This window comes from Dipodomys merriami, unplaced genomic scaffold (assembly GCF_024711535.1).
Source record: "Dipodomys merriami isolate MVZ:Mamm:240054 unplaced genomic scaffold, mDipMer1.0.p SCAF_12, whole genome shotgun sequence".
Lineage (NCBI taxonomy): Eukaryota > Metazoa > Chordata > Mammalia > Rodentia > Heteromyidae > Dipodomys > Dipodomys merriami.
In genome coordinates this window covers 32,107,402-32,133,863 of record NW_027202493.1, presented here as the reverse complement: position 1 = coordinate 32,133,863, position 26,462 = coordinate 32,107,402, and the positions used below count along the sequence as shown (strand labels likewise).

Here is a 26,462-nt window from a genome sequence, read left to right as displayed (position 1 = left end):
CTGCCCCTCCTGACGCTCCCAAGGGAGATAAACTTACATACAAGACACAAGGTACAGAAATAAAAAATAGCGACAAAGGAGAAAAAAGAAACATCCCCCTCCAAGACAAAAAATAAAATGGAAAAATACCTCATTTCCATTTCCTGGAGTTCATTTTTTTAAATTTATTTTTTGTGAACACACTGTACAGAGGGGTTACAATTACATGGGCAGGTTAATGCGTACATTTCTTATAAAGCATTGCAGCCTCCTCCTTTGTTTACCCTTCACATCCCTTCCCAGCCTCCCACCCCACCCCCCCAATCCTCCCCGCTTCCCCCCCCCACCAACATTGTAAAGCTCGTTTTCGACATGACAACTTGTACTTCTCATTGTTGCAACAGGTCCACCTGTATCCTTAAACGACTTGTTTTTCCCCATCTCCTCTACAAGTTATACTGACATCAAATATAGTGAAAGCAGGGGTTATACTGTGGGGGAGGGACATACAAAGCAACAAAGAGATAATCTTATAAATGCGTTAGAAACAAATACATGAAAGAAAAAAAACATTAAAATTCACATCTAAGGGTTCATTTTCCTAACATCACCTTATCTGACCTTTTCCGCTTGACTCATACATATACTAGATATTGCAAATAAGGGAAACCATGGGACCTTTGCTTCTTTGGGCCTGGCTTACTTCACTTAATATAATTTTTTCCAAGTTTTTCCATTTCCTAACAAATGGGGCAATGTCATTCTTTCTGATGGAGGCATAGAATTCCATTGTGTATATATACCACATTTTCTTGATCCATTCATCTACTGAGGCCTGGAGTTCATTTAAACATTTTAAAAAACATTTTATTGTATTGTAAAGATGCTGTGCAGAGGGGTTACAGTTACATGAGTAAGGTAATGAGCACATTTCTTGTCGAGCATTGTTACCCCTCCTTTGTTGTTCTTCTACTATCCCTTCCCTCCCCCACCTTCAATAAACATTTTATATGATCGCATTCACATAATTATTGAGCTCACTGGTTGAAGTTTTGGCTCAAGAATCTTAGCTATTGGAAGATTTAATATCTCATCCAGATGCAAGGAAGATAATTATGATGGAGCTGTTCCTATACACTAGAGATGGGATAAATAATGATACAAATTTCTGTGTTCCCTGAGGAACCCAGAATCTTGAAACAGCAAAAATCCACAGTGTACGTATGTATGTGATAAGGGATATAGGAAATATGAGCCGAGTCTAAGGGGAGGGAACAGACAAGAATGGGGGTGGGTGGGTGAGGGGAGGGATGACTGGATAAGAAGCAGTGGACACTTAGGAAAATATGTTAAATTGTAACTTCTTTGTACAATCTTTTTGTTGTTGTTGGTCATGGGGCTTGACCTCAGGGCCTGTGTGCTGTCCCTGAGCTTTTTCCACACAAGGCTAGCACCAGTGGTTCCTGCCCGTAATCCTAGCTACAAAGGAAACTGAGAGCTGAGGATTGAGGTTAGAAGTCAGCCAGGGCAGAAAAGTCCCTGTGAGATTCATATCTCCAATTAACCACTCAAAACCTCCAAGTGGCTCTGTGGCTCAAAGTGGTACAGAGCTAGCCTTGAGCAAAAGAGCTCAGACGCAGTGCCTAGGCCCAGAGTCCAAGCTAACAGCAATACAGAGCTTTTACAATAGACTATCATCATGAGCTTGTGCTATTTTAGATATGTGAAGAATATGTCATCATAAATTACATAATATTATGTGACTTGTAATATGTAATATGTAAATGAAAGTATAAATTTGTCTAAGCCCACAGTCTCCCCTCCTTGCTTGGATGAACAGCTATGATACCTTTTGGTTGTTCAGAATTTCATTTTAAATGGATTCTGCAAAATAAAATAATGTCTATGGTACCCTTACTAAAAAAAATTTGTAATGGTCAAATAATAACTTTTTGCAGTAGACTATCATTATGTTTCCTTAAAAATAGAAAAATTGCTGTGTACTGGCAGCTTGCACTTGTAATCCCAGCTACTCCGGAGGCTGAGATCTGAGGATTGTGGTTCGAAGTTAGCCCAGGCAGGAAAGTAAGTGAGACTCTTATTTCTAATAAACCACCAGAAAACCAGAAATGTTGCTGTGGCTCAAGTAGTAGAGCATTAGCTGAGCAAAACTGCTCAGGGACAGCGCGGAGGCCCTGAGTTCAAAGCCTCAGGACTGACCAAAAAAAAAAAGAAAAGAAAAGAAAAAAATTACATATTATGTACTATTTTCAACTTTTATTTTTGAAAATGATATAATGTAAAATGTTAGTTTTAAAGCATATTAATATGATATTCTATAGCAATTACAGTGTTCTACACAGTAAAATCCAAGCTAAAATTTTTTTTGCAGGTTGAATACTAATCAAAAGGCCTATGTGAATTATAAATACATGCTGACAATCTGATGGAGTAAAAGGAACTTTAAAAGTTTTCCAGTTAAACTATTATACATACATAGATATTGTAAATTCAACAGAAATCAAGCTATTAAGTCCAACATTAATGACCAATTCTTCTGGCTAAGACACAGAAATAATGTATTTGGAAAATCAACAAGTGCTTTGATAAGTTTGATTTCTTCATAAACATTCTTTTATAATTTGGGCTAATTTCTGGAAGGCCTAAAATAGAAAAGAGATATGAAATTAGGGTGATCCTATGAAAAGTCTGTCTGCCCTAACTTTAGAAACTTTAGAAGCAGAGTATTCATTGGAGGTTGAGATAAGGCAATGAGAAGTCACATCTGACACCAGCTTTATCTGGGGAGGGTGCCATCCATGGCTACTAAATATATGGTTATAAACACATCAGATTTCCAGGATTCTTTTATGGGTTCACATGATGATAGCTTTCTGTTTGATCCATAGCACAAATTATTTTATATTTTCATATAATCTCTTACTTACAAATGTATTCCATACAATTTTAATTTCCCAAGTCTATCCACATATAAAAGGAGGGAGAAATTATGAAAATCATTTTTAATAACAGAGGAGAGCAAGTAAGAGAAAGAACCCACCAAAAAAGGTCCACCTCCCAGATTAAGTGTCAGCTCTTCTGAAGGTTAATGGAATTGGTCAAATTATAGTTTTGGAGTTCCTGATGCACAATCTTTAGGATCTTGGGTTTTTTTTCTTTTGCCTTTTACTATTTTGGTGAAAACGGAGCTGTGATTAATTTAAAAATATTTGACCCATTCTGATGCTTTTTCTTCAAAGAAAGGGATTGAAGCTATCATGAACTCATAGTTTCCATTCATGTTGATTTCATGAAGAAAGGAAAGAGGCTTTCCCCTACAACAATTTGGTTCCATAAGTTCTGAAAAGTTATTCAGAAAGATAACAGATTTTTAAAACTCCAGCTTAGCCTCCACTAGTCTACAGAAGTCTAGCAGTAAACGAACTGGGAACGTATAATGGGAATTCTTGACTACTCCACAAATATCTGACCTCCAGAAACCCAAGAAAACATTAAATAATTTTGTAGCATGCAAAGTGAGCACATGGCACTAAACATCAGAATTGAGAGCGAGTGTTCGTGGTACTCACGATGTCCATTTCTTCTGGAGAAACTAAAGAGAAGCAGGCTCGGAAGTATGGACTAGGCCTTGTGCTGTCTACGTAGAAATCACTTCCGGAAACCAGTAAGATCTATGAGAGGTTGAGGAAAGACAATAGTATTACTGCAAAAACAACAACAACAACAACAACAACAAACAGCAAAAAGAAAACATGGGTAGGCTCCACATCAGAGTGCCTGATATCACAGTGCTGAAGGACATTGAATTGGAAGGAAGTTGAAGAAATCACCAAAGGAAAACAAACTAATTGCTATGAAGATACAGAACTAAATGCGTAGAAACTAAAAAATGTTTACTATAAACATGCCTGGAAGAAGTAGAGCACTTGCCGAGCAATGGGTCCAATCCCTAGTACAAGAAAGCAAGAAAGCCAGAAAGCAAGGAAGCAAGGAAGCAAGGAAGGAAGGAAGGAAAGAAGAAAGGAAGGAAGGAGAAAAGGAAATGAAAAGAAAGGAAGGAAGGAAAGAAAAAGAAGGAAAGGAAGGAAACAGAAGAAAAACAGTAAAATTGAATTTTGAGTTGTAAAAAGGACAGCTTATTCAAAAACAGAAATGGCACTACACACAGATAAATGTCTAACACAACTAGAATGTAATATAAATTCAGACAGTGAGATATACCATTTCAAGTTTATCAAATTTGAAAATATGATTTTCCCCACTGTGTTGCATTAAATTGTAGTATATGCAACATGTACATATTATATACATTTTATTACAATATTCATTACATTTCCACACTTGTGTACAATGTATCTCAATCAATCTCAACCCTTCTATCACTCTCCCTTTCCTCTTATCCTCTTCAGTGTTTTATTGTTCTATTTTCATGCATGAAAAGTACCTACTTGGACCATTTTCCTCTTCATTTACTCTTCTTGTTGGCCTAGCTTCTTGCAGCTAGTAAATATCTCTTGGGTACATATCTCTTACATTTGAAACTATTCTTAAGCTGACAACTAAAGATAAGTTGGTGTTAGCAACTGGGGAACATATATTGGAGAGAATATAGAGAATATAGATGTTCTGAGATGGGAAGAAAATGATACCAAAAGAAGGTGAACTTTTTTTAAATGCATAAAATGAGGGAATAAATAACTAAGCATGTTGAGAAAGTGTGAGGACACTAGCTGCCCTTCTTGATGAGCACCGTGCTAGGCACACTTCAGTGACTGGACACTCCATGCTCTCTTCATCTCTGCGTTTACAGACATACTTTATTCCCTAGCTTCCTCCCTTCCTCCCCTCCTCCCTTTCCTTCCTTCCTCCCTCCCTCCCTCCCTCCCTCCCTCCCTCCTTTCTTGTCTTTTCTTTAGTGGGAACAGAGTTTAGGACCTTATGCATGCTAAACACATGTTCTGCCACTGAGCTACACCTCCAGCAACCCTAGCCTCTTTCTGTTGATGTGTGGCCATGTGAATGAATCCTAAAAGGTGTGAGCCAAAGTAGTGAAAGTGACTTCTAGGCCTGGTCCATGGACCTGTTCCTGTGTATTATCGACCCTGGATGGAAGGAACCAATGTCCCCGAGTTACTGGTGGGGCACAGGTGCCAGCAGGTCATGGTTTTGATATTATTTACTTATTTATTTATTTTTGCCAGTTCTGGGGCTTGAACTCAGGGCCTGGGCACTGTCCCTGAACTTCTTTTACTCAAGGCTAGCACTCTACCATTTGAGCCACAGCACCACTTCTGGCTTTTATGTTTGTTTGTTTATGTGGTACTGAGGAATTGAATCCAGAGCTTCCTGCATGCTAGGCAAGCACCCTACCACTAAGCCACATTTCCAGCCCATTTTTCTATTTTTAAAATCAGCACGTTAGTTGTATCAAGGGACTTCACGGTGCTATTTCCAAACATGCATATAATGTACTTTGATCAAACTCACCCTGTTGTTTCCTTTTTCTTATTCTCCCTCCCATGGCTTTGAATTTGATTTGAGTCAGAAATAAACTGTTGTGTCAAGTCTCTGAGATTCTGGAGTTTATCTTTCATAGCAATTAGTGTTAGGCCAATATAATCATGATCTTAAGAATACTAGATAATTGCTTATTACCTGGTGTAAATCTGAGTAGTGTCTACTAAAATAAGATGGATTGGTAGTGAAGCAATCTGGGGCCCTCAGGACAAATTTCAAGGTAGAATATGTGTTTCCTTGTTCTAATTAACATCATATAAATGCCATTATTTTTCCCATAATAGTAGAGAAGTTTGGGATATACTAGAAACAAAAAAATCTGTGAAAGAAGGAGGGGAGTAATCTCTTTCCAAGATGTACAAAATCTAGGCTAAGATAATGAAGATGAAAATAATACAGAACAGGTAAAGAACACATGTCCTAGGCTGGAAGCCAGTGCCTCATGCCGATAATCCTAGCTACTCAGGAGGCTGAGATCTGAGGATCAAGGTTCAGAGCTAGCCCAGACAGGAAAGTCTGTGAGACTATTATCTCCAATAACCTACCAAAAGGCTGGAAATAGAGATGTGGTTCAAGTAGTAGAGTGCTAGTCTTGAGCAAAAGAAGCTCAGGGATAGTGTGCTGAATTCAAGCCCCAGGACTGGCGTGTGTGTTTGTGTGTGTGTGTGTGTGTGTGTGTGTGTGTGTGTGTGTGTGTGTGTGTGTGTGTGTGTGTGTGTGTGTGCGCACGCGCACACATACACACACACAAAGTATAGCAGAATATGGGGAATAAAGAGATAGAGAAAAAAGTACACTAAGAAATTAAGTCTATAGTACTTACTTCAAAGATACATACAAATAGCCAAAAGTTTTGATGATATAGCATTAAGAAGAAAAGATCAGGTTGATTTATTATATCTAAAAGTGCTTATTTGTACCATGTGATTTTTTTTGTTGCTTTGTATGTCCCTCCCCCATGGTATAACCCCTGTTTTCACTGTATTTGATGTTGGTATAATTTGGGGAGCAGAAGGGAAAAAACTAATTGTTTAAATAGGGATACAGGTTGACCCATTGCAACAATGAGATGTACAAGATGCTAGGTCGAAAAACGAACTTTACAGTTTAGGTGTGTGTGTGGGATGTAGTTGTGGAGATGGGAGGGAAGGGATGATGGTAGGGGAAAAACAAAGGAGGAGGCAACAATGCTTGATAAGAAATGTACTCATTACCACCTTGCTCATGTAACTGTAAATCCTCTGTACAGTATTTTCACAATAAAAAACCTATTAAAATGTACTTATTTGAGATCAGTCAGTTGGATATATATTTTATGTACCTATTCTGTGCTACTACTGGGATTAGAATAATGAGCAAGCATGAATCTGTTCTCAAGTGAGATAGAATCATAGAGAATAGTAGCTTTGCTTTGGTCAGTCTGTATCTAGAGCTAATCTTGAGCTGGTCTTTTATGTACTAGCAGGGTCTCTGACCCTTGTCAGTCTACTCTGTACTTATTGCCTCAAGATAAAAGTGATTCTAGAAATAGATCTCAGTATTTGCAAAGAGTAACTGACAAGCACCTATGGAATTAATTAAGAAAGAAAAGACAATTTATTTGGTAAACTGGTAAGCTTACACAGAAACTTTCATTTAGAAATTTAACTTAATCAATGCCCACAAATGAGATCTAAGTAGATTTATGATTTAAGTATAGAAGGAGGCGATAAAAACCCTACATGAGCTAATTTTCAGTGAAGAAAGACTCAACAAAATATAAACTTTTTGTGTGGTTTTAGTCCTGTAAAATAACTGCATAGCCAAAATACTAGAACATTATAAAACGTATCTAGAAAATCCAACACAGATGGCCCAAGAAATCTGGTAGTGAAATGATGGCTATTTAAAAACATTTCATTATGCTTTTATGCATTTTCCAAATGTCTTCCTGTGAGTATGCCTTCATAATGAAGATAAAATCTATTTTAAATCCTACGATCTGATGATTATTGAGGAACTACTACATGCCAGGAATTTGTCTAAGTGATCGACATATACAACTAATTTGATCAACATAGGAGCCAAATTTTCAAAAATAAAGCACAGGAGTAGAGAGGGTAAACTACATAGAGTCTCATGCCCAGTATAAGGTGGAGGTAGGCTAAAACTCAAGGAATGTGGCTCCAGAGACTTCTCTTAGCCACAAATCTCATCATTTGCTGAGATAAATAATAATATTGCCAACAATTTAGACCACCTGAATAGCTACAAAACTCAAACAATTCTTACAGTTTTAGTAAGGAGAAAGCATACCCAGCACTCAAACATTCTGAGTTGTGAGGTGGGCAATAAAATGATCTTTTTATTTATTATTATTATTTTGCCAGGGCTTGAACTCAGGGCCTGGGCACTGTCCCTGAGCTTCTTTTGCTCGAAGCTAGCACTCTATCACTTGAACTACAGCACCACTTCCAGCCTTTTCTGTTTATATGGTACTGAGGAGTTGAACCCAGGGCTTCATGGATGCTAGGCAGCACTCTACCACTAAGCCACATTCCTAGCCCCGATCTTTTTATTTTTATTAAAATAAAAATTACTTTTTTCTTTAGATCTCCTCTTCCCACCCGCTTCCTGGCTTTACCTCCTTCTTGATGGCTTTTTCAATCAACAGTTTTGCATCAGGCATGCCTTTAATTTTAATCCATAAAAACATTCCAGCCTTGGGAATATGCCATTCTGCCAAACCTATAAACAAAAATGGAGAATAAATACCTTTTGAACTTATTTCTAGTGCCACTAAACACATTGTTCCAAGATGTAGATGTGGTGATTATAAGCTAGTACTTTTCCCAAAGTTCATTCAGTGATAATACTAAAAAAATAATAAGACTTAAACATGCTCTGGGAATTGATGGCATAAACGGATGCTCTAAGTTTATTTTAGAGTCAGTGTGGAGGTAAGAGGGAGAAAATAACTCCCGTGTCCATATTTACACCTATTGCCAGTCTGCACAGAGGATAAGAGAGCCTGTCTTTTTGTTTTGTTTTACTTTTTCCCTTTTCTGGAGAGGATTTTGCTAGTCTGAAACTCACAATCCTCTTGCCTCAATCTAAGTATGGAATTATAGTCCTGTAGACCTAGGAATATGTTTCAATCGGAAGATGATGTCTCAACTCTTTGGAATCTTCTTGGGTTTCAAGAAATTTGGTCAACAATGTCATAGTTTAGGAGATAAATGGATTTTTTTTTTTGGTCAGTCGTGGGGCTTGAACTCTGGTCTTGGGCACTGTCCATCCGCTATTCAGCTCAAGGCGAGCACTTTACCACTTAAGCCACAGCGCCACTTCTACCACTTTTCTGGTGATTAATTGGAGATAAGAGTCTCATGGACTTTCCTGCCTGGGCTGGTTTTGAACTATGATCCTCAGATCTCAGCCTCCTGGGTAGCTAGGATTATAGGCGTGAGCCACCGGTGCCCAGCTTGGATTCATTTTTAAAATGAGAATGTAATTAATTATGAAAATTAATCCAAATAAGTTACTGATTTCTAGACTCCTCAGTTTCTTGTAGAGTCATACATTTCTTCAGCAGATGGCTGAGAGGTAAAATTGTGTCAGGGTTGGTGGGATGTTGCTTCTGAGGTCATTTGTAGGACACTGTGGCAAGCACTTCTGGGGAACTGTGTCTTTGCCACCAGGGCTGTTAAATAATATATGTTGATGGTCACCCACTAGCACAGGTATGTTGTTCATTGTAGAGACAGATGTTTGCCACTCACCACTTAACCACTTATCTGCAGCTGCCACGATCTCATCCCTCTTTCTCCTGTAAAATTCGATATTTCTGGAAGAAGGACACAAGGACAAGCATGTGGTCAGAACCTTAATTTCAGAATCAGAAAGTCTCTAGGGCCTAGGCTACACATCTTTGTTTTCTATCTTGCTTAAAATGTTGAATGATGGATTACAGAATAGAGTGTATTTCTGTGACTTGACAAGTATTATACACATATATATTGTATATGTAATATTTATTTTATTTTATTATCAGATCCCGGGGCTTGAGCTCTTGGCCTTGGCACTGTCCCTGGGCTCCTTTTGCTCAAAGCTAGCACTCTACCACTTCTGGTAGAGTGCCACTTCTGGCTTTTTCCATGATTAATTAGAGATAAGAGTCTCATGGACTTTCCTGCCCAGGTTGACAGTGAATTGTGATCCTCAGGTCTTAGCCTCCTGAGTAGCTAGGATTACAGGTGTGAGCCACTGGTGCCAGGCTAATAATAAACTTTTACTATGTGTTCTCCTTAATAGTGGAAAACTTGAAGAAAGGAAATTAAAGGAAAAATAAGTCCATCTCTGTAAGATATAGAATTAGCAGGATCAATCTTTATATTCACTTGTCACATAATGTCATTTTCAGAGTTTCTTATTTTTAAACAGCTGAGGAGTTAACCACATTTAAATAACTAAACGGACAATTCACACCATTATATTAAGTAGGAAAATTTTATTTTTTATCCATCTATACCTGAGCCAATTCCTATGACATGTCTTCCTGACAGTGAGTAGATGACTAAGCAGAATATTTATATGTATAAGGAGTCTATCCTCTAAGTCAGTGGTTCCTAACATGTTGAGAATTTCAGCTTACCATAGGTGTGAGTGGATATTGCTTTCTTGCCATACCATGAATACTCCTGAAAAGGTTTTTTAGGTAAAGAGCTACTAAAACAAACTTTTGATTTCTAATAGATGTTTCCATTGTCTATCTTGGAATACTCAAAAATAAATAATAATAATAATAATAATAATAATAATTTACACCAATATTCTGGGTTCTCTACACTTTGGTCATGGGTTTCTGTTTTGCTAATAGACATTATAGCAAATGACTCCATACCTGTATACATGAGCCCAGAAACCTTCTTCTCCCCATTGGTGTAGAAGCTGTGATACCATGAACTAAAAGAGAAAATAATTACAATGCCTTGGTTCAGTCCTAAAAGTGTTTGCTTGTCAAAAGTAAAACAAAATGTGTCAGCCTCTGCAAAAATACATACACAGACCCAGGCTTGAATCATTAGTGGTTTATAATAAATATTCATAAGCATGAAAACAACAGTACTAAAAAATAACAAATGTTTATATAGTACTTGTTATGTGTTAGGTGTTATCTCAATACATTAATAGATTGGGCTATTTGATTCTTCATAATAACTTAAATATTAGCCAGGTTATTTCTGTTTTACTGATACTGAAATCAAGATACAAAGGTTAATTTTCCCAATGTAAAACAACTTGTCACAGAGCTTGTATTCCAAAAAGATATCCTTATCCATGATATTGATTATTAGACTCTAGTACATTAAAAATTAATCCAGGATGAGGTGATAGCTAAGCAGCTATTCTACCATTGAACTATATACCCAGCCCTAAAATAAAATATATGGCAGGTTTATAAAGTCCTATCATATATTTAGATATTTTCTGTGTCAAATGAAAGCTCTAAATGTCACAAATATGGAACTTTTTGTTGATAGCATATAGAAAGCATGAGACATGCTTCGAACTTGCTAAAAAATAGGGACATATATACTAACCACAATATCAAACAAGTATCTGATAAGATACCTGCTTTTCTATTAATTTGAGTTCTTCCATAGCCATTATATCCATGAAAATCTGATTCCCAATACTGTAACCATTTTCTTTCTTTTTTTTGGGTCCGGTTGTGGGGCCTGAACTCTGGGCCTGGGTGCTGTCCCTTAGCTCTTCAGCTCAAGGCTAGCGCTCTACCACTTGAGCCACAGCACCACTTCCCGCCCTTTTTCTTTTTGCTTATGTGGTGCTGAGGAATCGAACCCAGGGCCTCAGGCATGCAAGGCAAGAGCTCTACCACTGAGCCACCTTCCCAGCCCTACTGTAACCATTTTCAAGTCCAATCGCTTCTCACAGCATATGAAGAAATTTATATATTTTTCCAAATTAATTTTCCTTTATTTTAATTAGGATGCATTCAAATCAGTGTCTTTAGAAAGAGCTGGCACGCACGCGTGCGATGCAGGGAAGGCACACACTGCCCAAAGGTTTTGGATTTCTTGCTCTCAGGACAGGTTCCAAGTCCATGAAGCTAAAGTTAATATTTTTCACAAAGTTCAATTCTTTTGTCCAGCTCCTGAAAAGTGTATTTATTTCACATTTTGTTTTAGGACTTTTCTTAGGAATACAATATGAGTAAGATACTATGGTTCTCAAGAAGTTTGCGTTATGCTGTGTGGTAACAGCAGGTCAATTCAATGCTCATTTTTGGCTTTTTTAATTTTAATTTTTTGTCAGTTATGGGGATTGAACTCAGAGACAGGGAGCTGTCCCTGAGCTTTTTTTTTTTTTTTTTTGCTAAGACTGGTGCTCTACCACTTTATGTCATAGCCTCACTTCCATTTTTTAAGGTGGTGAATTGGAAATATAAGTTTCTTGGACCTTCCTGCCTGCTCTGGCTTCGAACTGTGATCCTTAGATCTCAGTCTCCTAAGTAGCTAGGATTACAGGCTTGAGCTACCAGTGACTGGCTCATTTCTGCCTTTAAGAAGCCATGTTTGCAAGTGGACTGAAATCTATTAAATCTGAACATGATTTGCTGTGATTCAGATTGTTTTATTTTTATTCAAATGGTGAATGTCTTGACACTTTATACTTCCCATCTCCCTATCACATTTTTGTCTCTAAGAGATCAAGTAAACTACATGTTGTTTATATTTGTAACAATTTACTAAGACTTCCCAGGAACTTAGAAGTATCTGTGCAAATAACTTAGTAGGCATTCAGTCATTCTTATTTTAACCATTATTTTGTTTTTTTGCTATTAATGGCAAATTCTCTCTTCAGGTACAAAGTTCAAATACTCTTCAAATACATGTAAAAGAGTCATTGCAAATCCTTTTATACATAAATCTCCTTCAATACATCTTCAGGATAATAGAGTTTTTTGTTTTTGATGTTTTAATCAACAAAAAACTCTAGATTTCAATACAGTAGCAAACAGATTTCATATTCTTTTGTAAATAATTTGCAAATTTCCAAGTAAAGACTTCTAATGTTTCTACCAAGGTATATTTAGCAGTTTTTTAGCCTTTGCTTTGAATTTACTGTATTGTATGGAGTTGAAAACTACAAAAGGCAAATAACACATCTGAAAATATGTAAATCTGAAATAAATAAATACAAGAAATGTGAAAATAAAAAAAAGAAGAGTAAACATCTACAACTATGAGGTCTTCTAATCTAATCTGTATTGGGATAGAGATTGGACATTGTGATGTTTTCCTCCCCTCCAGTCTAACTTAATCTCACTTGCCAATGTTTACTTTGTAGTCTTACCTGAATTTTTTAAACAAACCCTACTTCTTAAATTATGCTTACCTGAGAGAAAGTGCAGGTATTCATCACTGAAACTTGGGAGTGCAAAACAATTCTCTCTATCAAGGGTTTTGGGCCAGTCATAAACCCTATTCTCAATCTACACAAAAAGAGAAAAGGCTTAATACCAATCTGATAGTAACAAGGAATGCAAATCCCTTTGTTGATTTCATTAGGAAGAGAGTGGGAGCAGGGATCCTGGCAAAGTTGACCAAAATCTCAATTAGTCCCTCTAGACTAATGGCCAAGCATCTTGACTGCTGGAGGTGGAGAAAAAGGACTTAGGTTAGAATACCAATCAAACTAGTGTTGTAAGGCAATCAGACTACAAGCCTGTTAGATAAGAAGAGCTATTTGGACTGTAGGATTCTGAGGCTAGCTTCAGGTTAGCGATGTGGGCCTTACCCGGAGGAGAGGACTTTTGAAAAGGAATCAGCTCTGATGACACGCCCGTCAACATCCATGGAAAGAAACGTTGGTGCCCAGGGCTTAAAATGAGAAGAAAGTTATGGCAAGCTCTCTGAGTTACTGTTGTTATTCGTACAGAGTGGAGACAGCATGGGTTTGGAATACAACGGCCTCGGTGTGTTGTACCTTTGTCTCATCCCTTGAGCACAGAATAAGAAACTAGTCCGCATGAGCTTTTCTAACCATCCGCTTCTTTGCAGGACTTTCCTGCTAAACACAAGAGCTTCCATATTTACTTAAGAAGCTGCTACTCTGAATTTGGAGAGACCTCAAACCTCCTTGCCCCAGGTTTGAAATCCAGGATTAATACATTTAGGGGAAGGACCCAAGAAAACCAGTTGGGAAAAAATAGAAATAAAGAGAGCCATGGGCTGGGAAGGTGGCTCAGTGGTAGAGCACTTGCCTTACATGCCTGAGGCCCTGGGTTCGATTCCTCAGCACCACATAAGCAAAAAGGAAAAAGCCAGAAGTGGCGCTGTGGCTGAAGTGGTAGAGCGCTAGCCTTGAGCTGAAGAGCTGAGGGACAGCGCTCAGGCCCAGAGTTCAGGCCCCACGACTGGACCCAAAAATAAAATAAAATAAAATAAAAAAATAAAGAGAGCCAGTAGTGTTAAAGGCTGTTTTGAAACAGAATGAAAACCCTTAGAACCATCTAGAAAGATAAAATCAGATGAGAGAGTATAAAGATGAGCAACTCAAGTCAACAGAGAACACTGACTTCCAGATTTTCTTCAGAAGTAGTAGGGGGTACTGTATCATGCTCCAGGTGGGAAGGTAGGCAAATGATGCTTTGACAAAGGATACAGAAATCAAGACATTTTGTTTCTAACCAGGCATGGTGGTAGAGACCTGTAATTCTGACATTCAGGTGTTCAAAGATAGCCTGAGCTAGGAACAACTTGGATAAAAAAATAAATAGAATTTTTGTTTCATCATTTAAAAGGGGAGAGAGGAAGTAGGTAAAGATGTGTGTGTGTGTGTGTGTGTGTGTGTGTGTGTGTGTGTGTGTGTGTGTGTATTTATATATTTTCTGCACCTCGGAGGGCAGACAAATCACTGGATTTTGAGGAACCAGGCATTTGGTAGTCAGTGCTCCAACTACTTCCAACTAGAAAAACAGTAATTTGAAAAAGCAGCATCTCCATACAGCAAGGATAAATGGAAAAGAAAAATTATTCTGCAAGTAAGACCCAGGGCATCAGTGACAAAGGTCGCAAATATGTGGCCATTACACCTTTTCTGCTTCCATCATGGACATTACCAGTTGAACTCAGCCCTGTTTTCCCTTCAGCTTGGATCATAGTTTCACACTCTTTCTCAGACATCATTCTCATCAGCTACTATTATGAGATTGCAGTTGCTAGCTAAGATGAAAACCACTGCACATCTCTCAGGTGATGTGTAAGAGGTGATGAAGTAGGTTTTGGAGCTTGACATCATCTCCCTGATGTGTTCTATTTGAATAAAACACATGGTACAGTACAAACAGCTACTATTTTGAAGGTAACTAACTTCTAGAAAGAGTTTAAATATACTAAAAAATGAACAGTACTTTTTTTGAGGAATGTTCAATGCAATAAGAAGAATTCCACAATAAAATTGGAAAAGACTGAAAAAAGTAAGTGGTGGCAAATTAATATAAATTCATACAATTTCAATGCAGAAGTAAAGAGCTCTATCTTGGTAGCTAGGCTAATCTCAGTTGCAGTGAGAACTTACAACTCTATCTCATAATGGTGGAATAACTTCATGTCATCTCTTACCTTGTTGAACTGGAGAAAATAGTAAGGATCATCTTCTATTATGAGGAAATCGTATTTTCTGGCAAGCTAAAAGGTTAAAGTAAAATAGTTCTTAAGTACCTAAAATCAAAACCATTCAGAATCACCGCTCTTTATACTCATTTGTTTATTTATTCATCCAAGAAACTATTGAGTTCAGATTATTATAAATGGTGTGCAGAGCCATGCAGAAGCAGGGAAGACTTCTGTTCTCATGGGACTTCCAGTGACGATGACAGGATGGGCATAAGTGAATGGAGAATGAATGGGGGAAAATTAGATGGGAGCAGGGGTAACCTTGAGGTAAAGTATTAAATAAGATCATATTTGAGAAAGACAGAGAGAAGAGAGAGAGAGAGAGAGAGAGAGAGAGAGAGAGAGAGAGAGAGAGAGAGAGAGAGAGAGAGAGAGAGATTCCTGAGACAGTGCCCAGGCCCTTAGTTTAAGCCCCAGAACCAACCCCCAAAAACAAAAGAACAAAAACAAACCTGAAATTAGAAAAAAGAAAAAGAAAAAGCACAAAGCCTCTGCAGAGCAGCATAAAGAGATCTTAGTGGAGCGTGTGAAGGAACTAGCTGATATCTTACTTTTTTTTTTTTTTGTCAGTCGTGGGGCCTGAACTCTGGACCTTAGCGCTGTCCCTCAGCTCTTCAGATCAAGGCTAGTGCTCTACTACTTAAGTCACAGAGCCACTTCCGGCTTTTTTCTGCTTGTGTGGTGCTGAGGAATTAAACCCAGGGCCTCAGGCATGCAAGGCAAGCGCTCTACCACTGAGCCACCTTCCTAGCCCGATATCTTACTTTTGATTCCACCACACACACTTAAATTCTACATGGGTGAACATGGGCGTCATACTTAATTTACCAAGCTATTTGTAGAGAAGATAGTCAGGTCCAGAAAAAGAGACTTTACAAAAGACACGTTTCTCTTATCTTTCAAAGATTTCTGCATAGCTTGATGTTTATTTGATTATTGATAGCTTGATGTTCATTTAAAGTTAACAGCAGAGAAATATGTTACTTCTATTATATTAAAGCATCAATTAAAGGAAAAGAAAAACAAGGGTGAAGTAATTTATTTTGTCTCATTTTATTAGGGCCCATAGCCTAGATGAACATCTTTTAGGAACTTGCATTGCCCTCTTGTTAAAAAAAAAAAAAGTGATACAGGAATGGAACCATACAAGACATTCTTATAAATACCTCATAGATGTCCCTTTTGCGGTCAGCTGTCAAAGAGTTGCCAGTAGGGTTGTTGCCATTTGGAATAGTATAAAGAAATTTAGGAGCATTTTTTGTAGGGTCCTTTGAATCTTCTGGTTTCCATTTGGAAAGTATTTCTCTGAGGGCGCTTGGAATCATCCCATGTTCATCACTGGGAACACTGATAATGTTGCCACCCAGCGGTGTTAACTGTGGAATACAGAAGACAAATTGAAGAGTTCAAGATAAATACAAAACATAAACACTACTGCTAAGTCAATAAATACTATGAATGTTTAGTATCTATCGAGTCAGATGATCCACCTTGCTCTGGATATTTTGGCAATATATTACTCTTGCACTCATCTCCACGATCCAGAGGGTTGACCTCTGTATTGTAATTCTGTTGTTCAATGCTATCTCTGTCTCTGTCTAGAGGGAAGCATTATACTTCCCTGTCCCATTACCTGGGTCATGTGCATTGCTTTGGCCAGTATAACTGTGAGCAGAAGTGAAGTATATTTCTTCTGCACAGAAGTGTAACAGCTGATGGTTTTCTTTTTTAAATTATTATTATTATTATTTTATTGTGAAAATACTATACAGAGGGGTTACAATTACATGGGCAAGATAATGAGTACATTTCTTATCAAGCATTGTAGCCTTCTCCCTTGTTTCCCCTTCCCATCCCTTCCCATCCTCCCCCCACCCCCCCACCCAATCCTCCCCACTTCCTCCCCCCCCACCCCAGCTGATGGTTTTCAATGTCTCTTTGCCCTTTGCTCTAAGACTGGCAATATTCCAAATAGAGGCTTCTTTGTCAATCTAGGGCTGGGTAAGGCAGATGCTGTATTGGTCCCATGGTGCACATAGAGTATGACAGAAGTACACCCTTATAGCTACAGGCTACTGAAATATTAGTCCTTCATTAAATAACCATACTTAATCTCTTTTGATTAAATGCCTTAATAGTTAGAATGTGTTTGTCAAGCAGGTAACTGGGTATCTGCAGTGGGAAAAACTCTACCTCTACGTATTAATTTTCTGTCACTGTGACAACATACTTGGGCAAAACAATTTAGGAGAAGAATAAATGATTTTGCTATAGTTTCACAAGTTCCAGTCTCTGTCCCTCCTTGATACATCTAGAGGCACACTTTACCAATCTAGCAGGTGCCGCCTCAATAAAAAACCATTACATCCTCTTAGCAGTCAGGTAAGACTGATAGAGAGTTCTTCTTTCCTCCTCCTCCGCCTCCTCTTCCGCCTCCTCCTCCGCCTCCTCCTCCGCCTCCTCCTCCGCCTCCTCCTCCTCCTCCGTCGTCATGGTGCTTGAACTCACCTGGGTCCTGACCCTCAGCTCTTCAGCTCAAGGCTAGCTAACTCTACCACTTGAGCCACAGCACCATTCTCAATTTTCTGAGTGGTTTATTGGAGATAAGAGTCTCATGGACTTTCCTGCCCTGGCTGGCTTTGAACTGCGATCCTCAGGTCTCAGCCTCCTGACTTGCTAGAATTACAGGCGTGAGCCACCGGCGCCCGGATGGTTAGAGAGTTCTTTTGGTTGAGCTTCTTTCTCTGTAGCTTCTATCCTTTAGTTCTGCTAACCTCAGAATGTGTCAAATAAGTCAAATTCTTCTATATTTGAGGACAATTCTGTGCCTTCAATGAATCTCCTCCCCCTACCTTTTTTTTTTTTTTTTTTTTAAGAAAACTACAGTAATTCCTAAAAAGATTCCCTGTATCCTGTGGTTTCTATTTCCCTGTTCATTCTGATCACACTTTCCTGTATACTTAGTTTGTAGACAAAGATATCCTAAAGTAGTGTGTCCCAAGCAAGCCTAATTCTCAGCAGTGAGTCAGATGATTAACTTTATTCTTTGATTTAACATGGGAGCGGAAACTCTCTAATTATATCCTATTACCTTCGAGTTATAGTAAATTGATATAACATGATTATACCTAAGCACATGGTAATAAAAGATGGTTATAAAAACAGTGTCTGTGTAAATTAAGTCACATTTCAGGGAAAACATTAAGCAATTGAACATGACTTTACACAACCTAGTTTTAGTGCCTTAGCATTTGCATTTTAAAGAATATATGAAGTGAGGGGTATATTTGAAGATTTTTTTTTTTTTTGGTTGGTCGTAGGGCCTGAACTCTGGGCCTGGGTGCTGTCCCTCAGCTCTTCAGCTCAACCACTTGAGCGTCAGCCCCACTTCCAGATTTTTCTGCTTATGTGGTGCTGAGGAATCGAACCCAGGGCCTCATGCATGCAAGGCAAGCGCTCTACCACTGAGTCACCTTCCCAGCCCCTGAAGATATTTTTCGTATGTCATTAAGGTACTCTTATTTACAGATGGAAGATGCCATTTTATTTTCCAGGGGACAGATAATGTTCAAGGTGAAAAGCTTCTTCTCTGCACTGAATGAGAGTTTCCACTTTGTTAGAATGTGTACTCACAGCTTGAATTGTTCCTGGATAAAGCGGTTCATTGAGCAGGATAGTATCTCCAGGATTAACCATCATTTCAAATACCTAACAAAAAGAGCAAAGGTTAGCTTGGGCCATGTTGTTCCAATTCTCAGAATCCCCTTTTCTAGATTAAGTTCGTAGGACTAAAAATAAGAGCTAGCAATTTTTCTGTAAGGAGCCAGATAGTCACTATTTTGTGATCCATTGTGACTGTTACAATTTAACATCTCTGTCAATAAAGGAAGCAGTCACAGAAAATATATAAATAAATGGGTGCAGCTGAGTTCCAAAAACTTTATTTAGAAACTTAGACAATGACTTAGATTTGGCTCTCAAACCAATTGGTTTGCCAGTCTCTGTTCTAGGATAAAATAAAATTGAACGTAACAAGTTTAGCTCCTGGATTCATGTGTTGCATTGATTGCTTCATTGAAAAAGTTACTGAAGATGAAACCATGATAGGGTTTATCCTCACATGGAGATCTCGTTCTTCTGGGAGAGCCGGACACTAGTCAAAAAGTTTCCAAGCAGCTGATCACGAAAAGTATTGCAAGTGTTAGTAAGTGCAGATTCACAATGTTGTAACAGCTCACTGTAGGATGTGGACATTCAGAGAACTCAGAAAAGGCTTCTCTGAGTTAAGAGCTGCGTTAGCAGGGGGTTACAATAGGTATAGTCTGAGCAACCCGTGATGGGGGACTGTAAAGAGGTGTCTGGGAACAGATAAGTAGAAGTGGCAGAGACCACCTATGTAGGTATTTGGGTAAAGAGAAAGCCAATGAGCAGATAGGAACAATGATTGCTACAGTAAGAAAGAATAAGAGTGAGAATACACATGAAGAATTTGGCAAACTCTGGGGACTGTTTGGGAAGATAATGCTGCCATTCTGGGGACAGGTAAGGGTGGTGGGGACTAGAGTAGTAGAATGGTAGGGAAGAGCATAGACATATTTAGGAAATGAAATCCAACTGAAAATGACTGTGGACTGCATTCCGAGAATGCAGAAAAGTTGTCAGGAAGGACTTCTAGATTCTGGGCCATCAGACCAGCCAGATGGATACCATTTGCTGAATTACGTAGGCACCAAGTCACCCACATCTGGTTAAGATGAAGCTGAACTGTTTCGGTGTGAGGTCCCTCTGCAGTGGTGTCAGGCAGGCAGGTAGACAAATGGAAAGAGCATACAAGTTCAGGGCAATGGCTGGGGACATGTGAAGGACTGAGGAAGCAAGGGAAAGCACACAGATGAAGGAGAGGGTGGAGTTCTAGGACTGAGATCAGACAGCCAACGAGAGGACAGCCATAGAATGTGGGGCCACACTAGTTATAAAAAGACTGGGGAACTCAGTGGTGTTGTGGATGCCTGGAGGTCAAATATGACCCAGTCCAACACATCTGGAGACATACTGTGGATGATATGACGACTGTGGACATCATGAGTCTCAGGCGATAGACATTTATCAGACCAAATCTTATGGGACTACTGACTAAGCAGTCTAGAAGATACACAAGAATCTTATTAACCTAGCAATGCCTCACAATACCCCAAGGGAAGTGATTCTGCCCAGCATTTTAACAACCCGTATTTCATGAGAAAAAAAAAAAAAAGGGACTGTTTTCCATAGGTCTTGAATAGTTGGCTTGTAATATCCAACTTATCTTTTGTTGTTGTTGGTCATGGGGCTTCAACTCTGGGCCTGGGCGCTGTCCCTCAGCTCTTCAGCTCAAGGCTAGCGCTCTACCACTTGAGCCACAGCACCACTTCTGGTTTTCTGAGTGGTTTATTGGAGATAGGAGTCTCAAGGTCTTTCCTACCCAGGCTGGCTTTGAACTGAGATCCTCAGATCTCAGCCTCCTGAGTCGCTAGGATGACAGGAGTAAGCCATCATGCCTGGCCCCATTTTATCTTTTTATGGAGTTATTTTTCCAGATAGGATCCCTCAAGCAAGCTGGACCACAAAACCTAGTTATCCTCGCATGGAGCTGGGATGACAGGCAGGTGCCTCCACACTTACTGATTTGGAACACTCTTGCTGTCTTGCTAGTTTTTTTTAAATTTTATTTAAAATTTTATTTTAATTTGCCTGGCCTAGAACTTTTGTCCTTCCAATCCACATGTCTTTCCCCCCCCCTTCTCCTCTCTCCCCTCTCCTCTCCTCCCCTTCTCTCCCCTTTCCTCCTGGTTGTTTTGCTAGCCCTGGGGCTTGAAGTGAACACCTTTGACACTGTATTTGCTCAAGGCTAGTGCTCTACTGCTTGAGCCATAGCTTCACTCTGGCTTTCTTTTCTTTTTGGTGCTTAATTGGAGATAAGAGCATCTGGACTTTCCCATGTGAGCTGCCATTGCAATGCAGTCCTCAGTTCTCAGACTCCTGAGTAGCTTAATTTCTAAAAATATTTAAAGTAGTATTTTTTATCACTAGAAGCTATTTCCATAATAAGAGTTTCATTAAATTTCATTAAACAGAGCCAGATTATAGCTTACTCAAAAAGAAAGCTACTGTGATTTAAGATAAAGATAAAGTCAAATTTCAATTTAGACTTGAAGAGTGAAAAGAGAAAAATCTTTACCAAGGATTTTATTCTTGAAAAGGAAAAAAAAAACAACAGAGAAAAATTCACCAGAGGTATGGTCTTTTCATTGTGATATCTACCCACTGGTGGTGGTGTGCGTGGAAGTCCAGGAACTCAACGGAGAAGCAGAGAGAATAACCAACAGAGGGCTGGGAGAGGAGAGAAAAGAGAGGCAGAGAACTAACTCAGAGAAGCTAGAGAAAGACATATGGTCCCTGACTTAACAATAGATCCATTGAAAAAATTTCCTCTTTATAATAGAAAAAGTATGCCTTTATTGGAAACTGTACTTGGAATTTTGAAGATTGCTAGCAATACATGGAATAATACTGTCACCAGAGCTGGTAACTCTCAGCTGCCATGTAGTCGTAAAGATAAACAACTTACACTACATGGTGCTAAGTTGCTAAGGACTGATGTCCAGCAGGCTGGGTATCTGAAAGGCAGTTTGGACTTCTCATCATTTTAACTTATAAGGGGCTTATCAAGACAGTCCCCGTGTAATTGAGGAGCATAAAGGAATGCCATTCTTCAGGACATGGAGATATATCCTCTGTGGAGGGCTTACTGGAATAACTCTGAGCTTTTGTGGCTACAGGCAGAAATCTTTGGGCCGGGTGAAATTCAGCAGCACTCACAAAACTTGTGGTAGAAATCCTTACTGGGAATGGTGGTTTAATAACTTAAAGTTCCAGGCTATTCTAGAGCATAGTCTCTGCATTTAAGAAAAATCAGGTTGATGAGTGATTAAGAGCAGACACATTTTGAAAGTCTTCATGTTTTAAACTCTAACTGAGTGCATGCTAGCCGTACCCTCATTCCTCTTCATACCTTTTGTCTTTGAGTCCCCTGTTAAATATTTGAAGGGATGACAAGAAAGGGGATGGGTAATCTACAAAATATGGTCTGGCAGTCCAATGAGAGATGGCTCTATGTAGGAACATACCTGATCTCACATGTAGGCTCCATTTTCCTTTCAATCTTACCTTACAAAGACCATCTTGGCAACCGGAAGTGATACATATATCCATTTGTCCTTGACTGGGTGGGTAGTGGACAGTGGGAGGATTATGCATTTTTATTTGCAACTGTTTTATCCAGGAAATAAGCTCTGGAATCCTAAAGCATAAAATGTATTTTTATTTATTTATTATTATTGTTACTTTAGACAAGCTCTCTTATTATGTAATACACTCTGGTCTCAAAGTCTTGACTGCCTGGCTCTGATTCCATGATTTTTGGGGATTATATTACATTTATGTAATTTTAAGTTTAGAGTAATATTAGTAGTAATTTTAAACAAGAAATAATATCAAAATCATTAAAAACTCATTTTTCAGAATTAAAAAAAACCTTCAAATGCTTTTTGCCAGTACCAGTACTACCATTTAATAGATGAGGCTACTACCATTTAATATATTTTAGAGATTAGGAAATTCACATAAAGTCAGTCTTTTACTTAATGAGTAAATGAGTAACTGAGTAAAACTGAGATTTGTTTTTTTTTCTGTTTTCTTTTTCTTGATGGCACTGGGATTTTAATTTAGAGCCTCATGCTTGCTAGGCAGGTGCTCTACTACTGAGCCATACTTCCAGCCTAGTGTGATACAGCCTCTTTATTTTAAAACCCATAGTCTCTTCTGCACACAGTATTCACTGCACAGCAATTAAAAAAAATCTTAAGGAACATTTCTATAAGCATTTCTAGGAATCTAGACTTAATAAATTCGTTTCTTTAGGGAAGAAGAGTTAATCATATACTATATAATATAATTCAAAACTCTTCAATCACAGGACATAGGTGTGTGTGTGTGTGTGTGTGTGTGTGTGTGTGTGTGTGTGTGAATAGGGTCTTTCTGCTATGTATCTAAGGCTCACTTAAATTCATGATCCTTCAGCCTCTGAAGTGTTGGGATTATACGAGTATGTCACAGAGGTTTAGCATTAGAGGCATGGCTCAGCCAATGAGTGAAAGAAAGCATCAGTTAATGAATTTGAATCCTGATCTCAGACCAAGAAAGAACAATAAGAATGCTTCAAAGAAAATATAAATTTTCATTGGAAGAACAGCCATTTCAGTTTGCTTCTACGAAATTAAAGATATTTGAATTTTTGAACATAATATATTTGCAAATATTATGATTGAGCATAAAAGAGGTAATTATTGGGCAGTGATGGAAAAGGGACATAATTATTGGACAATAATTAAGGATTTAAAAGTACTGCCTCTGGGACCATCCATTTCCTCTTTTTTCCCAATATGCCTCTTCATCTAGCGCTAATCTCCTTAGTTTCACACACATTTATCTCTTCCTTCCAGAAGTTTCTCTGACTTTCCCATTCATTTAAGGGTGCAAAGCAGTCACTGAAGAGAGTTAAGCATTTCAGATCCCTTTTGCTCTTAATTACTTTTTGAAAAAACAACAACAACCCTTCTCCAAATCTCCCTGACCATCAAACACCTCATTAAATAAGACGCAAGTCACTTGGTCAAAGGGACGTGAAAATGAACCAAGAAAAGTTCATTCCCTACCCATTACCTACCCAGAGCTTGGAGAATACTGAAGTGCTCTATTCATCAGTTTTTCATCAAATTGGAGGCTAGTTCCATTTTCTACCGTGATCGTAGCAGTCTTAAAGGGGAAAGTATTTGGGTTTGGAAATCCAGGAGCCATGCTGATGAGTGAATCCGATGCCTTGCACAATATGTCAGCTGTGATGAACATGGCAGAGAAGAAATACTTTCCTTGAAGATCGTCATAAGCAGAGATAGTTCAGTGTGCAAAATACAGTCAGCTATGGAGTTTAACGGTTTCTATCACCATTCTATCCATCAGAGATCATTTTTTGGTGAATGTTCCAACACTATTGTGTTGGAATCTAATAAATACTCAATGTAATATTATTAGAAAATGGGATCCTTAGGAAGGGATTATGAGGATTGTACTCTAACGAATGGGATTTTATCCTTAAGAAAAGAGGCTGGAGGGAGAAAGTCTTGGCTTTTCCTTCCCACTAAGCGAACGAAGGCACAGCAATGCATCTCTAACCAGAGGCTGACTCTGCTGGTAATCTGAAGTTGTGCTTCCCAGCCCGATTCTAGGTGAAGACAGGAAGAGAACGCCAGCAATCCATCCATGAAATCAGGGGGGCCTTATTCGACTTTACATTTAAGACTGTGTGTGTGAGAAAAAAAAAATCCATTGCTTCTGAATTGCCAATTTTGGGTCTTTTGAGATAGCCGCTCAAATAGACTGGGCAAGAATCTTGGTCTAAACTAAATACAGAATAACTTTTTCTCAGCCTCTTCATGGAGGGGGGGGGGAGATGGAGGTGGCCGAGGAGAAGGCGCCGAGACCCGGAACGTGTCGGGACAGAAGGCCCTCACCCCCCGACCCTCCCGACCCTTCCCGCCCGTGGGCATCGTGGCTCCGGGTTTGGGTCCCATTTCCCAAGTCCCCCGTGGCCCCGACTCCCGCCAGCGGCCTCCCAGCTCCCCGGCCTCCCGGCCTCAGCCTCCCTGCCCGGGGACTTGCTCGGCAGCCGGCAGCCTGAGCTCTCCGGCTGGAGAACCGGGGCTGGGCCGCCTCCACGCCTGCCGGCTCCGGGGTCGAACGAATGAATGCAGCCCGGCGGTGGCCGGCCGGGGCGCGGGCCCCGCGTCTCACCCTTGGTCCGGATGGGGGAGGCGGTCCGGGCCGCGCTGCGGGCGGTGAGGAAGCGCGCGTAGTTCATGTCTTCAGACGGCGGGCGCTGCGCAACCGGCCGAGGACCGCTTCCTCACTCGTCCCACAGTCCCGCGGGGAGGGGTCCCCGGGCCGGGCGCCCCGGGGTGCTAAATACACCCGAGGGCCGGGAGGGGCGGGAGGGGCGGGCCGGCCGAGCCCGCGCCCGGAGCCCGCGACGCCTCCGCTCCGCCCCGCTCCCACCCATGCCCCGGCCTAGGGCAGTCGGCGCTTCCACGTCCCGGGTCAAAGCTCGGGGCGCCAGGGCATGGCAGAGCAGGGCAGCTTGGCAGAGAACGGCAGGGCGGAGTGCGACCCGCCTGCAGTCCCGGATCCGGGCATTCCAGGACCTTGCCCCCGGACCGCCCCCCTTAACTGGAGATAAAAGGCGCATGGGTTTTTCTACCCACGGGTGTGAACCACCAGCGCCTTGCGTTCTCTGGGTTTAGAGAGCCCCAAAATGAAAGAGATCTAAGGACACCACAATCCTAGATTCAGGGTCCAACACTTGAAACAGCTTGCCGCATTTCCTATTTCCTATGCATTTCCTATGCTCTCCATAGGTTGGGCTGTTGCCTGGTTTGTAAGGTTGGGGTGAGGATTCAGGCCAGGTAGGGATGTCAGTGGGGCCCAGGGATGGGGTGGGGTGGGGTGGGGGGAAGGGTTGTGGTTAGAAAATACAAGGCAGATGATCACCACCTGGGAATGGGTCGGGGAGGGTTAAGTGGGGAGGAACTTACCAATCAGCCTGCAACTTGAAGGCAAAATTGATTGCTACCTTGGGCTTGTCTGGAGGCAGTCTGAGTGGTCCTCCCAGGAAGCAGGGCTCAGGGCTGCCTCTTTAAAGCCTTGGTTTAGGACTGCCTGCGGACAGAACTGGAGGGAGGGGCGGGGCAGATCGCTTCTCTAAACATTTATTGAATCCTTACTCTCTGCAAATAACAGCAACGAATTTTAAAAGATAACTGGGACAGCTCCCTGCCCGTGAAGAGCAAGAGGTCGGAGATTTCACATAATGAAATGTCTGTAGCAGGCTGCTAAGGAAAGCAGACGAGAGGCAGAGTATATTTAATGACAAGTTTTCAATTGGGTTAGAAACCTATGTTTCTTTTCTCTTTTCCCTCCCCACTTCCTTTTGTGATCTTAGTCATGGTGACATTCTAAAATTAAAGAAACTAGAAGTGGAGCAATGGCTCAAGTGATAAAGCTCAGCTTTGACCACAGAAACTAGAGGTGACAGTGTCTAGGGTCCTAAGTTCAAACTCTAGCGCGCTCACACACACACACACACACACACACACACACACACACACACAC

At 40.0% G+C, this 26,462-nt stretch overlaps 1 protein-coding gene and 1 long non-coding RNA gene across 2 annotated transcripts in view; one reads left to right on the top strand and one right to left on the bottom strand.

Moving 5' to 3' along the window:
- Positions 1-26,462, top strand: part of LOC138823296 (uncharacterized) — a 245,193-nt gene that overhangs the window by 199,648 nt on the left and 19,083 nt on the right. The window lies entirely within an intron of this gene.
- On the bottom strand, positions 134-25,252 carry Aadat (aminoadipate aminotransferase). The gene is made up of 13 exons (XM_070016477.1): positions 25,089-25,252; positions 23,965-24,133; positions 22,407-22,539; positions 18,834-18,908; positions 16,367-16,576; positions 15,147-15,212; positions 13,321-13,403; positions 12,919-13,015; positions 10,400-10,461; positions 9,279-9,343; positions 8,141-8,244; positions 3,570-3,671; positions 134-2,642 (listed from the first exon to the last, which is right to left on the bottom strand). The coding sequence occupies exons 1-13, from the start codon at positions 25,153-25,155 to the stop codon at positions 2,601-2,603; spliced, it is 1,275 nt and encodes a 424-aa protein (XP_069872578.1). The 5' UTR covers positions 25,156-25,252; the 3' UTR covers positions 134-2,600.

What these genes read in the sequence shown, in the direction of transcription:
- Aadat (XM_070016477.1), bottom strand. Translation starts at nt 25,155, where the DNA reads ATGAACTACGCGCGCTTCCTCACCGCCCGCAGCGCGGCCCGGACCGCC. An exon ending in CTCCCCCATCCGGACCAAGG is followed by an intron (nt 24,134 to 25,088) that starts GTGAGACGCGGG and finishes TGTTCATCACAG; the next exon opens with CTGACATATTGTGCAAGGCA. An exon ending in TGCAGATAAGTGGTTAAGTG is followed by an intron (nt 8,245 to 9,278) that starts GTGAGTGGCAAA and finishes TTTTGTTTATAG; the next exon opens with GTTTGGCAGAATGGCATATT.